The 14,815-nt window shown below is 46.0% G+C and overlaps 1 protein-coding gene across 1 annotated transcript in view; it reads left to right on the plus strand.

Moving 5' to 3' along the window:
* The window catches only part of CDADC1 (cytidine and dCMP deaminase domain containing 1), a 66,155-nt gene extending 51,600 nt beyond the window's left edge, over positions 1-14,555 (plus strand). Inside the window, exons 8-9 of the mRNA XM_075337272.1 lie at positions 7,471-7,528; positions 7,629-14,555. Coding sequence (XP_075193387.1) covers positions 7,471-7,528; positions 7,629-7,705 — 135 coding nt within the window. The 3' untranslated portion in view covers positions 7,706-14,555. The remainder of the gene's footprint in view (positions 1-7,470; positions 7,529-7,628) is intronic.
* The last annotated feature ends 260 nt before the right edge of the window (positions 14,556-14,815 follow it).

Raw genomic sequence — 14,815 nt, forward strand, 5'->3', positions numbered from 1 at the left:
TTTGCATACTCCACCCCTCTCACTGTGTGCACTGTGAATCCGGATTCCCGCACTTTCTCAGGCACGCCCACGGCTTCCTTCTCTACAAGGACACCGGCAGCCATTAGTGTCAGTTTCTGTACGATACAGAGACAAGTGTGGAAGACCCTGGCATTCTGATAGTCACACAATCGCTGTAACAGGCGTTAAGCAGCACCTGTGGTGCTAACCCCACTAGTGCAGAAGTGCACTTATAGATATGCTTGTACTATATACATTGCACTGTTTGGTCGCACGTTGTATATACCCTCCTGGATTATGCGGAGGAGTTATCAGCATATTCTCTGTGTAAAACAAAGGTGCAGAACCACATGTTTTTCTATACAGCTGGTACAGCATGTACGGCTATACGGCCGGCAGGTACATAGACTCCCATTGTATGCACTAATGGCCAGGGGATGAGGACGGTGTCTGCAGTATTTACTGACAGTTTTTCTGAGACTATGGCTATGATACTAGAAGCCTAGCAGTCCGGACATGTCTCTCACAATATGGGCACTGTTGAATCATTGATCCATGGCCCCCCTCAGTGTGAATAACTAACAGCTCCGGGAATGTCACACGCATCCCAGAGTCACGGCTCTGCACGGACGTCAGTCCCAGACAGCCTAAGTGGGCTCGCTATGAGCGGCCTCGGTTTCATCAGGGTCCTAACAGAAGGACTCGCTGTGTAATGAGGCGGAAGTAGCGGCTCAGGATTCTGATCCTGAGACCGCTCTCAATCTGGATACACCTGATTGTGACGCCATAGTAAATAATCTTATAGCGTCCATCTATAGAATGTGGGTTATTTCTCACAGCTCCTCCAGTGGAGGAGTCAGCTTCACGTATTTTTCTGGACCACTCTGCCTTCAGAGAGGCAGTCCAGGAACACCACGCTTATCCAGATATGCGCTTCTCCAAACGGCTTAGGATACACGTTATCCCTGTCCCCTGACTTGGTCAAGGACTGGACCCAATGTCCCGAGCGGCATCCTCCAATCTCCAGGCTTGTAGCTAGATCCATAGTTGCAGTGGGAGATGGAACTGCAAACTCAAAGATGCCACTGACAGACAGATGGATCTCTGGTCGAAAGCCATCTATGAGGCTGTCGGCGCACCGTTGGCTCCGGCATTCTCTCCCTTGGGGCACTCCAAGCTATTTCAGCTTGTCTTACACAGATTGACACGGTTACACGTACATCTGTGCCGCAGGTGGCATCCTTAACCTCTCAAATGTCTGCATTGGTTTCTTACGCGATTCAGGTTGTCCTGGACTCTGCGAACCGTGCGGCGGTAGCCTCCGCTACTCCGTGTTTTTAAGCAGAGCCTGGTCTGCTCGTTAAGTGAATGGAAGGCAGATTCTGCTTCCAAAAAAGGTTGCCTAACCAGTTGCCTTTTTCTGCTGACCGACTGTTTGGTGAGCGTTGGATGTAACCATCAAACAGTCCAGGGGTAAGGATTCATCCTTTCCTCAGCCCGGACACAACAAACCCCAACAGAGCAAGAGGCAGTCGGGGTTTTCGGCCTTTTCGAGGCTCGGGCAGGTCCCATTTTTCCTCGTCCAATGTGGACTCAAAAGGATCAGAGGAGCTAAGATTCTTAGCGGGCTCAGTCTCGCCCAAAAAAGCGACAGTCTGAAAACCCGCTTCCAAGGCGGCTTCCTCATGACTTGCGGCCTCGGTCGGTAGCAGGCTCTCCCGCCTTGGCGATATTTAGCTGCCATAGGTCAATGACCATTGAGTGTGAGACATTCTGTCTCACGGGTACAGGATAGAGCTCACTTCTCGTCCTCCAACTCGATTCTTCAGAATTTGACCCCCGTTCCTCTTCAGGAACAAGGTCACGGTTTTTACCCCAAATTCTTTGCGGTACCTATAACAACGGGCCGTTCCGTCCCGTTCTGGATCTAAAAATGCTCAGCAAGCTCGTGGACACCAGGCGGTTCCGGATGGAATCCCTCCGCCATGTCATCGCCTCAAGGTCCCAAGGATATTTCCTAGCATCATTAGGCATCAAGGATGCTTATCCACACGTGCCGATTGATCCAGAGCACTAGCGTTTCTACGCTTCGTTATAGGAGACGAACACCCTCTGTTCGTAGCTCTACCTTCCGGCTAGCGACAGTCCAACTGGTCTTCGCCAAGGTCAGGGCAGCAGTAGTCACAGTCCTGCACTCTCAGGGTCACTCTGTGGTCCCGTATTTAGACGATCTACTTGTCAAGGCACTCTCTTAGGAAACATGCCAACACTGCCCGAACGTTGCGCTGGAGACTCTCTAGAGTTTTGGGTGGATCATCAACTTTTTAAAGTCAGATCCGACCCCGACCCTATCGATAACATATCTAGGCATAGAGTTTCTTACTCTCTCAGCGATAGTGAAGCTGCCGCTAGACAAACAGCATTCACTACGGGCTGCAAGCTCTTCTTTAAGAACCAGTCGCACACATTGAGACGCCTCATGCATTTCCTACGTAAGATGGTAGCAATGGAGGCAGTTCCTTTCGCGCAGTTTTACTGCGTCCACTACAATGGGACATTCTCCGCCAATGGGACGAGGAGTCGACGTCCCTCAACAGAGTCGTCGTTCTTTCTCAGGCGGCCAAGGAATCTCTACGGTGGTGGCTTCTTCTCACCTCTTGGTCAAAAAGAAGGTCCTTCCTATCCCCGTCCTGGGCGATAGTTACGACAGACGCGAGTCTATCAGGGTGGGGAGCAGTTTTTCTCCACTACAGCGCTCAGGGTACGTGGACTCAGCAAGAGTCCACTCTTCAGATCAATGTTCTTGAACACAGAGCAGTGTATCTTGCCCTACAATCCTTCCAACAGCGGCTGGAAAGCAAGCATATCCGACTTCAGTCGGACAGCTCCACAGCGGTGGCATACATCAACCACCAAGGAAGAACGCGCAACCGGCAAGCCTTCCAGGAAGTCCGGCAGGTTCTGATGTGGGTGGAAGACACGGCATCCACCATATCCACAATTCACATCCCAAGTGTGGAAACTAGGAAGCTGACTTCCTAAGTCGCTGAGGTGTGGCCGAAAGAGTATGGTCTCCTCACCCGGACGGGTTTCAGGAGATCTGGCGCCGCTGACAGAGGCCGGACGTCGATCTAATGGCGTCACGGCACAACAACAATGTGCCAGCTTCATGGCACGGTTTCACAATCATCGAGCTCTGGCGGCAAACGCCTTAGTTCAGCATTGGTCGCAGTTCCAGCTACCTTAGGTGCCACCTCTGGCATTGTTGCCCAGAGTACTGCGCTAGATCAAGACCGACTGCGGCCGCGCCATCCTCGTCGCTACAAATTGGCCGAGGATGTTGTGGTACTCGGTTCTGTGGTGCCTCACGGTAGGCTAACCGGGGGCACTACCAGACCAATCAGACTGGCTGTCTCAAGGGCCATTCTTCCATTTGAATTCTACGGCCCTCAACCGGATGGTGTGGCATTGAGTCCTGGAACCTAGTGTCGTCAGGATTACCTCAGGACGTGGTTGCCACCATGAGACAGGCTAGCATACCAACGTCCGCCAAGATTGACCACAGGACGTGGAAGATGTTCTTATCTCGGTGCTCGGCGCAGGGTGTTTCTCCCTGGCCGGTTGCATCGTCTATGTTTCCTTCCTTCCTGCAATCTAGGTAGGAAAATGGGTTGTCGCTCAGTTCCCTTTAGGGACAAGTCTCAGCGCTATCTGTATTTTTTCAGAAACGACGACTTCCTCAGGTACGCACGTTCCTACGGGGAGTTTGTCTTCTCAGCACTCCGTACAAGCGGCCGTTAGAGCCCTGAGATCTGAACAAGGTTCTAATTGCTCTCCAGATGCCGCCTTTCGAGCCTTTGAAGGATGTCTCCCTTCCCGTTTTTCACGGGAAGTGGCCTTCTAGTAACGGTCTCGTCTCTTAGGAGAGTTTCCGAGCTAGCAACGCTCTCATACAAACTCCCTTCCTGGTCCTTCACCAGGACAGGGTAGTTCTGCGTCCGGTTCCGGAATTTCTCCCTAAGGTGGTATCCCATTTTCATATCAATCAGGATATCACCTCACCTTCTTTGTGTCCTCGTCCAGTCCATCAATTTCAGAAAGATTTGCATCTGTTGGTTCTGGTGAGAGCACTCAGGTTCTACTTCCCGCATGGCGCTCCTGCGCCACCCGGATGCACTCTTTGTCCTTGTCGCTGGTCGGCGTAAACAGTCGCAAGCTTCCAGATCCACCCTTGCTCGGGGGCTCGAGGAACCAATTCTTGAAACCTACAGTTCTACTGGGCTTCTGGTTCTCTCAAGGCCGAAGGCCCATTCTACCAGAGCCGTGGGTGCATCCTGGGCATTACGGCACCAGGCTACGGCTCAGCAGGGGTGTCAGGCACCCACCTGGTCGAGTCTACTTACTTTTACCAAGCATTATCAGATGCATACCTACGCTTCGGCAGACGCCAGCCTAGGTAGATAAGTCATTCAGGCGGCGGTTGGCCACCTGTAGGAGAGGGCCGTTTGACGGCCCTATCATGAGGTATTCTTTTACCCACCCAGGGATTGCTTTTGGACATCCCAATTGTCTGGGTCTCCCAATGGAGCGACAAAGAAGAAGGGAATTTTGTTTACTTACCGTAAATTCCTTTTCTTCTAGCTCCAATTGGGAGACCCAGCACCCGCCCTGTTTTCTCGGGGTTTTTCTGTTTTTTCGGGTACACATGTTGTTCATGTGGTATGGTTCAGTTCTCCGATGTTTCCTCGGATTGAATTGGTCTTTAAACCAGTTATTGGCTTTCCTCCTTCTTGCTTTGGCACTAAAACTGGTGAGCCAGTGATCCCACTGGGGGTGTATAGCCAGAAGGGGAGGGGCCTTACACTTTTAAGTGTAATACTTTGTGTGGCCTCCAGAGGCAATAGCTATACACCCAATTGTCTGGGTCTCCCAATTGGAGCTAGAAGAAAAGGAATTTACGGTAAGTAAACAAAATTCCCTTCTTTTTGTGTTCCATCATTACCAGTTTCCTACTGGAAACCAGTTCAGAAAACTCTTCTTCTTTGGGAAGTTTTTGTGTTTTGTGTTTCCTGCAGTTGAAGTTTTTTACAGTTTTGGGAGCATATTTTTTGCAACTTTTTTATGGGGAGTGGGGGACAATTGAATAGTTTGACTTCATCAAGAGCTGCTTCAAAGGAGTGACATGCACTTTTTTTTCCCCACATCAAGTGTTTTTCAAACCCTAAGGCAGGAAAAAAAACACTCAAAGACTGAACATATTGACAACAAAGGGGTTTTAGCATAGAAATGAATAGGAAGAGTTTTTGCAGTGGTTTTTCCAGTAAATTTTTTTGTTTATGTGAACCTGCTATGAAAAACTCTACAAAGCCTCTTTATACACATGTCCTAAATTTTCAATTGTTGAGACCTCCACTAGAACGAGGGCTCCAAGTCGTCCTCTTTTTTTTTTTTTTCCTTATTACTATGATTTGGAGGAGTTTTAGGCTATGTGCCCACGGGACTCTGTATCTGCGGATTTTTCTGCAGCTAAATCTGCAGCATTCCCCCCGGAATCCGCACCTTTTCATACGTGCTGATTTTGTGCGGATTTGTTGCGGATTTTTCGCGGATTTGACGCAGATTTCGTTGTGGATTTTGCGTTTTTTTTTTTACATTCAATTGAATAGGCAAAATCCGCAGGTAAATCCGCAACAATAATTGACATGCTGCAGATTTTTCCGCACGGAAATCCGCATGATTTCCGCTGCGGAAAAATCCGCAGCGTGGGCACAGCATTTCCCAAATGCCATAGAAATGGCTGGGGAGTAGCTGTGCTGCAGATTTCTGAAAAATCCGCGGCATTTCCGTGAGAAATCCGCTGCAAAATCCGCGCATTTTCCGCAGCGTGGGCACATAGCCTTATAGTGGGGCAGGGGTTAGGTGTGTTCAGTGTTATTTCATATATTACACCAAATCTACACAGAAATATAAGTGATACCGTGCAAAAAAAGTAGCCACATTGTTTTATAGCCAATTAATTGGTTCTTGGCTACACTCAATATATATATCAGACCTAGAAAGCCAGACTCACTTTCGCTCCCACACACTTCCATGTAACACCTTTTTCTGTCAAGCATTTATTTTATTCTGGATTACAAAGTTCACTCACGCTCATTACATGTTGTATGGTGTGATCTGTATAGAAATTGGGTCCCTCTTCTGGCTATTTTATTGCAGTGCACCATTTCATTGCACATGCAGATGCACAGGAGTGTACTTATGAGTGCAGGAGCTTCAGTTGTACTTGGCCGCTAGAGCTTAGGGGGCCCAAATGGTCTCTTTCCTGTATGAAAAGGTCAGCTGTGATAATGGGGTCTGTGTTGGAACGTTTGCGTTGGGGTCCAGGAGTTACAAGTTCCTGCACTGCACATGCAGAATCATCCCTAACAACTAGGTCATTGTGGGATTCAAACACTGATTTCTCAGGAATCAGACAGGCCATGTAAAGGGATTGCAGGACATAGCTTCCAGCGTGAAATCCTGAATTTGAAGTGTCTGACAAGCGACATTCGTCTTGCACAAATCTTACCCCTGTAATATTTCTGGCTTTAGTAACGCCACAGCTTGTCATAAATTAGACGAGCTGTGGGGTCACATCTCCATTGCGCCCCCATCCCACCCAGTTTCACCCATTTTGGCAGAGATAATAGAAACTGTCGTGAAAAAAACAAAACTGTACCATAATTCTGACAATTGTTTTGATGAATCGTGGGCCATTAGGTTTTAGCTTTGTTGTGTAGGAGACAGAAAATACCAAGCTGTGCAGAATATGTATCAAGGAAAAAACTGGAGAGAAACAGGTTTTTGCCGCGCTGAAAACCACGAACATCAATGTCATAAAACAATGTTCTTTTTATTGAAGTAATTCCAACACGTTTCAGAGACTCATCTGTCTCCTTCCTCAGGGTAAAAAAGAACTCGACTCCCCTGAGGAAGGAGACAGATGAGTCTCTGAAACGCGTTGGAATTACTTCAATAAAAAGAACATTGTTGTATGACATTGATGATTGATGTTCGTGGTTTTCAGCGCGGCAAAAAACCTGGTTTTCTCCAGTTTTTTCCTTGATACACCGCTCTGCAACGGGGCCGCTGCTGGACCGCTAAGGCACTTATTTAAGTCTATGAAGGGGTTGTGACTGGCACAACCCAATCATGTGAGTGCACTACTCCTTTACTCTTCTACCCAGTAAATCGGGTAAGACCCTATTGCGCCTTTTTCGCTCCCATATTAAAGCTGTGCGGAAAGCACACAGTTTTTGGGTTTGGGACTTGCTGCAGCTGATGCCAGTGCTGATCAGGAATCTGTGGAACTCTTGATGGAAGATGCAGAAGATGTAGAAATTCATGGTGTACTGTATTAGACAATACTTATGTTATTGCTTCGGTTTTCATTACCAATGTCTTTAATTTTTTTTTTTTTTTTTTTTTTAGTGGCAACAAAATCCTCATAGACTGAGCCCTAACACATCGCACTCCATACCTGTGGAAAGTGAGTATATTATCCCGTGGCTCCTCAGTGGCCAGGCTGTGATATCATACGATTAGCCTCCCTCTGTGGTCCTGGGTTATCTCTCACTTCATTTCTGTAGATGGAGATCTGAAGAACAATGATGAGGATGATTTCAGCTTCAAGAACAAAAGGATTTGCTATGGGAAGAGCTCGTAAACCTGGTGTTTCATTTCCCACGATATGACGTTTTATTTCAGAAAAGATTTTATTTATTGCAGAAACTTTTCTATTTTAAGAAAGGAAAAAAATTATATATTTTTTTGCTAACTTCTCAAGAAATGAAGGTGTTGGCCGCACGGTTTCTCACTTATTTCGTATGTACTCAGCTGTGAGTCCAAGACACATTCGGATGTAGATCCATGAAGATCTACACACAAAGGAGGTGACTTTAAAGGGAATCTGTCATTGTTACCCTTTTGCTCGTCACTGTAAATATGTGTGTGTTTATACGCACATTTATTTTCTTACTGATAGTATCTACATGTACACATTTATTTATATAGTAATGGCCTGATTTACATTTCTCAGTTGTGAAATTAAGGAAATCGCAGGATCGATAGACCTGCAAATGATACGTAGGTGAAAATTAATTGAAAAAAGAAAGCAAAATTTTCAAAACCTATTTATTCAGTATCGACTTTGCCACACGCACACATACCTGCACTTACACAACTTAGCATGGAGTTCAGTTTTTCTGCCAGTACAGAATGAATCCATTAATCGGGTACCCAGTGGTACAGTAATTTCTGCAAAATGTCCCAGCAACCTTTTTGTTTATGTTGCTCATACTACTGTGCCTGCGCAGCCTGAATATGTTGCATAACCTGCAGAGTCTTCGGATTTGTCCTTATATATACCACATATGTGACGTTATTGATTGGCAATTCCAAAGAGAGCTGCCAGCAGTGGATCTTGATAATTTGGAGGCCCAAGTGCTTTCAGCATGGCAGAACATTCCTCAATCATTAATAACCTCACTGATGGCAGACAAGGCGTTAGTGCCTGTATTTCTGCGCATGCGAGTGATGCTCATACTCAATACTGAATAAATCAAAATGGTCTGAAAAATGTTTCCATTTTTTCAGTCCTTTGTATATCACTACAGGTCTATAGATCCTGCGATTTCTTGAAGTCCATGACTTGTTTTTTATCTTGAGGAGAGTATTTTACCATATAAATTACCTGCGGCTTGGGTATAGCTCTACTTCTGGTTTGACTTGTCTTAGGAGAGAGTTTCCTTTCTTGACAAGTCACTAGTGCTGTAAATATAAATATCTGGCTGTTTTATTTCATTTCCTAAGTCAACTTCTTTCTTCCTCACAATCAATGCAGAGACAGAAGGAATCTGGCTTAGCTGTTGAAATAAGCCCCTCGTCCAGTCCCCTTTGCGCCGACGATCCAGCCCCCATTTGCGCCGACGATCCAGCCCCGATTTGCGCCAACGATCCAGCCCCGATTTGCGCCGACGATCCAGCCCCCATTTGCGCCGACGATCCAGCCCCCATTTGCGCCGACTATCCAGCCCCCATTTGCGCCGACTATCCAGCCCCCATTTGCGCCGACTATCCAGCCCCCATTTGCGCCGACTATCCAGCCCCGATTTGCGCCGACTATCCAGCCCCCATTTGCGGCGACGATCCAGCCCCCATTTGCGGCGACGATCCAGCCCCCATTTGCGCCGACGATCCAGCCCCCATTTGCGCCGACGATCCAGCCCCCATTTGCGCCGACGATCCAGCCCCCATTTGCGCCGACGATCCAGCCCCCATTTGCGCCGACGATCCAGCCCCCATTTGCGCCGACGATCCAACCCCCATTTGCGCCGACGATCCAGCCCCCATTTGCGCCGACGATCCAGCCCCCATTTGCGCCGACGATCCATCCCCCTTTTCCCCTGTGTTAAACCCAAACGAGAAGTGGACTTGTCAGGACAAACTGTGAAATCAGGCAGCTGGAGGAGCTGTGCTATCATAAGTATATTGCAAAGTTACCTTTTTTTATGTCAAAGTCTGATCTTAAATTATTTTTTTTTTAATTAGACAAGTCTGTTATGTTCATATTTATGGAATTTTACTGCAACTGTAATTTGTCATATTTAGTGGATTATGCCATTAGGAAAACTGGATGATAGACTTGGAGAGTCTATGAAGCATGTATTAGTTGGACATGTCAGATTTGCACGGTGCACCGTCACTTACTGTTATGTGCTCACATGCACTTTATCAATTACTCTAATTTTCTATATCCTGCTCATATAACATCTTGTCCATAGGAAAATTCATGCAGATAATTTGATAACCATGGTTGGAAGTTTTAAAATTCAGAAATTAATATTTAAACAATCAAATAATATGGTAGTAAAAATTGATCGAAGGTGTCCTACACTGTAATGAATGCTTTCATTTGATTCATACGGCATGAAACTCAAGCATGTATCAGCCTTGGCTGTGCAATTATAGACAGGTATGTTCTCTGAAATGCTGCAGCGTTTTCAGAGAAAACACTTTTAAAAGTAGGGGATTATAGGGCGAGACCTGACTAGTGTGATGTGGCCCCCTGCCGGCTTCACTTGATTGACAGGTATCTCCCTACATACAGGCATATCAATCAACTAGGAGAAATTGGATGAAGGCCTCGTCGGCTGCCTTTAGTCTGTGGGCAACTTCTCAAATCTTCTCTGAAATGCGGCAAAATTTCGGTGAAAAACCTACCAAGCTCCAATTGCACATCTGTCCTCTGATTCATGGTGCCCATTAAAGTGTTCTTTACCCCCTCCCAACATCCACTGTAGAAGCAAAGTGTATGGAGCAGGCTGACAAGCTTAGCCCACACCGTACCTGCCAGATAATGGCTGCGTGTCACAGCCAGGGTCTGCCTCCAACCGCCGCGGGTGAAGTCAATTTCCGCCCATGACCATTAACCTATGAAATACCAAAGTCAATCCCTGACCGCATCATTAACAGCACGCTGTCATAGGGGTGAATTCATTCTATGTGCCCATCAGTCTCACCACAATGTGACCATAGGGCACCAATGAGTTGCTATAGTCTTCCATCACACAGCTCCATAGAAACCCAGACTATGACCGAGCTTCAAAGTAAACCATGAATTTATTATTATTATTATTATTATTATTATTATTATTATTATTATTATTTTTTAGAGTAATACTGTCCATTTCAATGTTTAAGCCTCCCAAAGGGGACAAATATTCTAGGTAAAGGTAAAAAAAAAAATGTGCACGTCATATCATCGTGTCTAGAAAAGTCTCATGTATGAAAATGTAATTTAATCCGCTTCATAAACAAAAATAAATAGAAATTGCGGTTTTATGGTTTACACATAGCCGAAAAAAGAATGCAGTAAGAAGTATCTAAAAAGACACATCTCCATGTTTTACTCACTATCTGACATGAAATCAGAACAAACCTTTCCCGTTTTAGATCCATTAGGAACTAAAATTATCTATATTTGGTAAATTCCAGAATAATGAGAGAATGTTGTAAGGCATTTTTATTTCTTTCTGCAAAGTCAAAACTTTACATACATTAAGAGTACTATGCCTTTAAATGATATGGGACAGCCCATATGATGATGTCATGTCTTTGAAAGCTTCTGATAAGTTTATTGTCAACATCTGCGTTAATTAGAGACACAAATGTGGATGTATTTTAATGCACACCTGAAATACACTGCTTCTTTGTGTAGCATCATGGGAAAGACAAAAGAAATCAGCCAAGATCTCAGGAAGAGAATTGTGGACTTGCACAGGTCTGGTTCATCCTTGGGTACAGTTTCCAGACACCTGAAGGTGCCTCATTAATTTGTACAAACAATTATACACAAGTACACAAAATGAATGACGCCATACATTTTACCACATAGCATACTGTTAAACTGAGAAAAAAATTCCAAATGGGGAGAAATTGTGAGAAAAATACAATTCTTACACAGTTTTATGGGAATTGTTTTTACTTTGTGCACTTTGTGGTAAAAATGACCTTGCAACAAGATTTTCCTTATCAGGACAATTAAGGCCATTCCAAACATGTCCATATTTTTTATTATTTTAGTGGTAAAAAAAAAAATCTGAAGTTTGCAAAAAAAAAAACAAAACATTTAGGGGGTGGTGTCATAATTTTCCAAGACCCGTAACGTTTTCGCTTTTCAGTCGCTGGAGCTGTGTAATGGCTTATATTTTGCTAGGTGTTTTATTGGTACATTTTGGTATAGATATGATGTTTTGATCACTTGTTGCATTTTTTGTGGTATTGCAGTGACCAAAAAAACTTAATTTTGTTGTTCTTTAATTTTTTTTGTTCAGTGTTTGCTAGTGATGGGCGGACCAAGACTGTAAAAGTCCGGATCTGCGCGGTTTCAAAGATGTTCAGGTGCCAGGCCCGGGATTCTAAGGCTATGTGCGCACGTCTGCGTGTTGCATGCTTTTACGCTGCGTCCAGAACTGCAGCGTATCTGCATGCGTCCTGCGTCCCCAGCACAATCTATGAAGTTTGTGCATAATCCATCCACACGTTGCGTTTGAGAGTGCAGCGTTTCGGATACTGAAATTTTGCTCCAAAACGCTGCGTTCTAAAAACCAACGCCACTTCTTTTGTGCATTCCGGATGCTTTTCGCACCCTCTCTATGGCAGAGCAAGCATCCAGAATGCATGAATTCTGCATTCAACAATATATTCAGAACGCAGCTTTTCGGCTGCGTTCTAAAACGCAAGAATGCTGCGGAAAATTCGGCACGGCAGAACGCAGACGTGCGCACACATACCCTAACTGTTTGATCTGGATCCGGCATTCAAGAAGTAAAAAGAAAAAATAAAGAAAATAAGAATGAAACAAGCACTTCATACTTACCATGGCTCCGTCGCGGCTGTACACTGCTTCTGCAGCCACTCCTTCACGTCCTGAGCCGCTCATCATTACTCATCCATATGCACTGCTTTCCCCGCCCACTGGCCTGCCTGACGTCTGTGATTGGTTGCAGTCAGAGGCGCCCCCAGCCTGTGTGACAGCGTCTGCCTGCAACCAATCAGGTGCTGTCTGTGGATCAGTATCGTAGGCTCATCCCATGTTATGCTCCCCAGCACAGATAAAGCCCCCGGCTACAGGATGCAGCCCCCAGCCCTGCGCTTATCTTGGTTGTGTATCAAAATAAGAGGAACCGCATGATGCCTATGGTTATTAAGACCCCCAGCCTAAAAATAGCAACATGAAACCGCCCGGGATTGCAGCATCCATTAGACTGGCCCTCCCCAGTCTGAGAATACCAACATCCCAGCTGTCAGGCTTGATATACAGTCAAGATTAGCGCAGGGCTGGGGCTGCCTCCTGTAACCGTGGGCTTTATCTGTGCTGTGTATCATAATATCAGGGGACCCTAAGCCAATTTATTTATTTTTACTGTACAGGTAGAGTCACACTGGTGTATGACTCGCACGAGTGGAGTGAGAAAATCTTGCGTTGCACTTGGCTAAGACAATGCTGCAGACATACAAGTCTATGGGTGCGAAACATTGAAATGCACTGATGACATCCAAGTGCAGTGTGATATACGCACAGGCTGATAATGGAGGAGATGGGGGGATTAATCCCTCCTCCTCCTCCGCAGCTGTGATCCGATCTCAGGAACAGACCACAGTCACAAGACACTCAACTCACGCTCACAACAGAGCCTGAGTTGGGAGTCATTGGCATCTTGCATCAGATGCCATACGCCAGTGTGACCCTGGCCTACGTTATAGACTAGCTGTGATTGGAAATGGTCAGCTGACACTCAGTGTGGGGGCGCGTCTAACTGCAACCAGTCACAGGCGCCGATGGGCAGGGAAAGCGATGCACTTTTAATGAAAGTTAATTAACTGCTCCGGAAGTGAATGCGTGACCTGCATGCAGCGTACCGCTATGACAAAGCCTCCTTAAGTACAGCACGCGCTTCTATCTCCCTATCCCTTCTACTAACATTTTTAATCTCCGACTTCTGATCCCCATAAACTTATTTGGGGACCGGATATCTATCTGTGTGTGTGTGTATATGTATGTATGTATGTATGTATGTATATACACACACACACACTGTATATAGATAGCTAGATATAAATTTTTAGTTCATTTTTAAAACTTATTTTAATAGGGGACTTGACGGTTAAAAGTGCGTGCCTTCATGCCGGCGCATGTTGAATCCTACTGTCAGTCAGGTTAACAATCACAGGTGGAGCTTACCCGTGATTGTTAGAGGCAGGTCCTGGCTGTAATATGCATCCATTACATGTTGAGTATGGTGTGAACACAGCCCGCTCCCTACAGCTGCTTCCGACTTGCGCCGTACATGTATGGTGCATGTTGGGAAAGGGTTAAAGAAAATTTGTCACCATATTTTTCCCACCTAATCTCATAATGTGGGGGCAGAGATTCCAGAAATGTCTCACTTACTGGCCTGCTTAGTGTAGTTTTGATAAAATCACTGTTTTATCAGCAGGAGAGGAGAGTAAACCTGTTGCTATTTAGTCAACCATATTCATGAGCACTGTATAGCTCCGCCCCCACCACTGATTGGCAGCTTTCTGCCTATGCACAGTGTACACAGAAAGCTGGCAATCAGTAGTGTGGGCAGGGTTATACAGAGCTCGGCATTCAAAGAACTGCCGCAGATAAAACAGTGATTTTATCAAAATGACAGCGAACAACCAGTACATGACACAGCTGGAATTAGGGTCTGGCTCTACATTATGCTGTTCTTACATGGGGGAGCAAATACTGCTAACAGATTTCCTTTATAATAATGTTCTAATCTTCTCTGCACCACTCCACTGCCTCCTGCTAGCTTAGGGGTGCTTCACACACAGCGAGCTCACTGCCGAGATCGCTGCTGAGTCACGCTTTTTGTGACACAGCAGTGACCTCATTAGCGATCTCGCTGTGTGTGACAATGAGCAGCGATCTGGCCCCTGCTGCGAGATCGCTGCTCGTTACACACAGCCCTGGTTCGTTTTCTTCAAAGGCGCTCTCCCACTGTGACACACAGATCGCTGTGTGTGACAGCGAGAGAGCGACAAATGAAGCGAGCAGGGAGCAGGAGCCGGCATCTGACAGCTGAGGTAAGCTTGTAACCAAGATAAACATCGGGTAACCAAGGTGGTTACCCGATATTTACCTTAGTTACCAGCCTCTGCAGCTCTCACGCTGCCTGTGCTGCCGGCTCCGGCTCTCTGCACATGTAGCTGCTGTACACATCGGGTTAATTAACCCGATGTG

The sequence above is a fragment of the Anomaloglossus baeobatrachus genome, chromosome 2, assembly GCF_048569485.1.
Source record: "Anomaloglossus baeobatrachus isolate aAnoBae1 chromosome 2, aAnoBae1.hap1, whole genome shotgun sequence".
Classification (NCBI taxonomy): Eukaryota; Metazoa; Chordata; class Amphibia; order Anura; family Aromobatidae; genus Anomaloglossus; species Anomaloglossus baeobatrachus.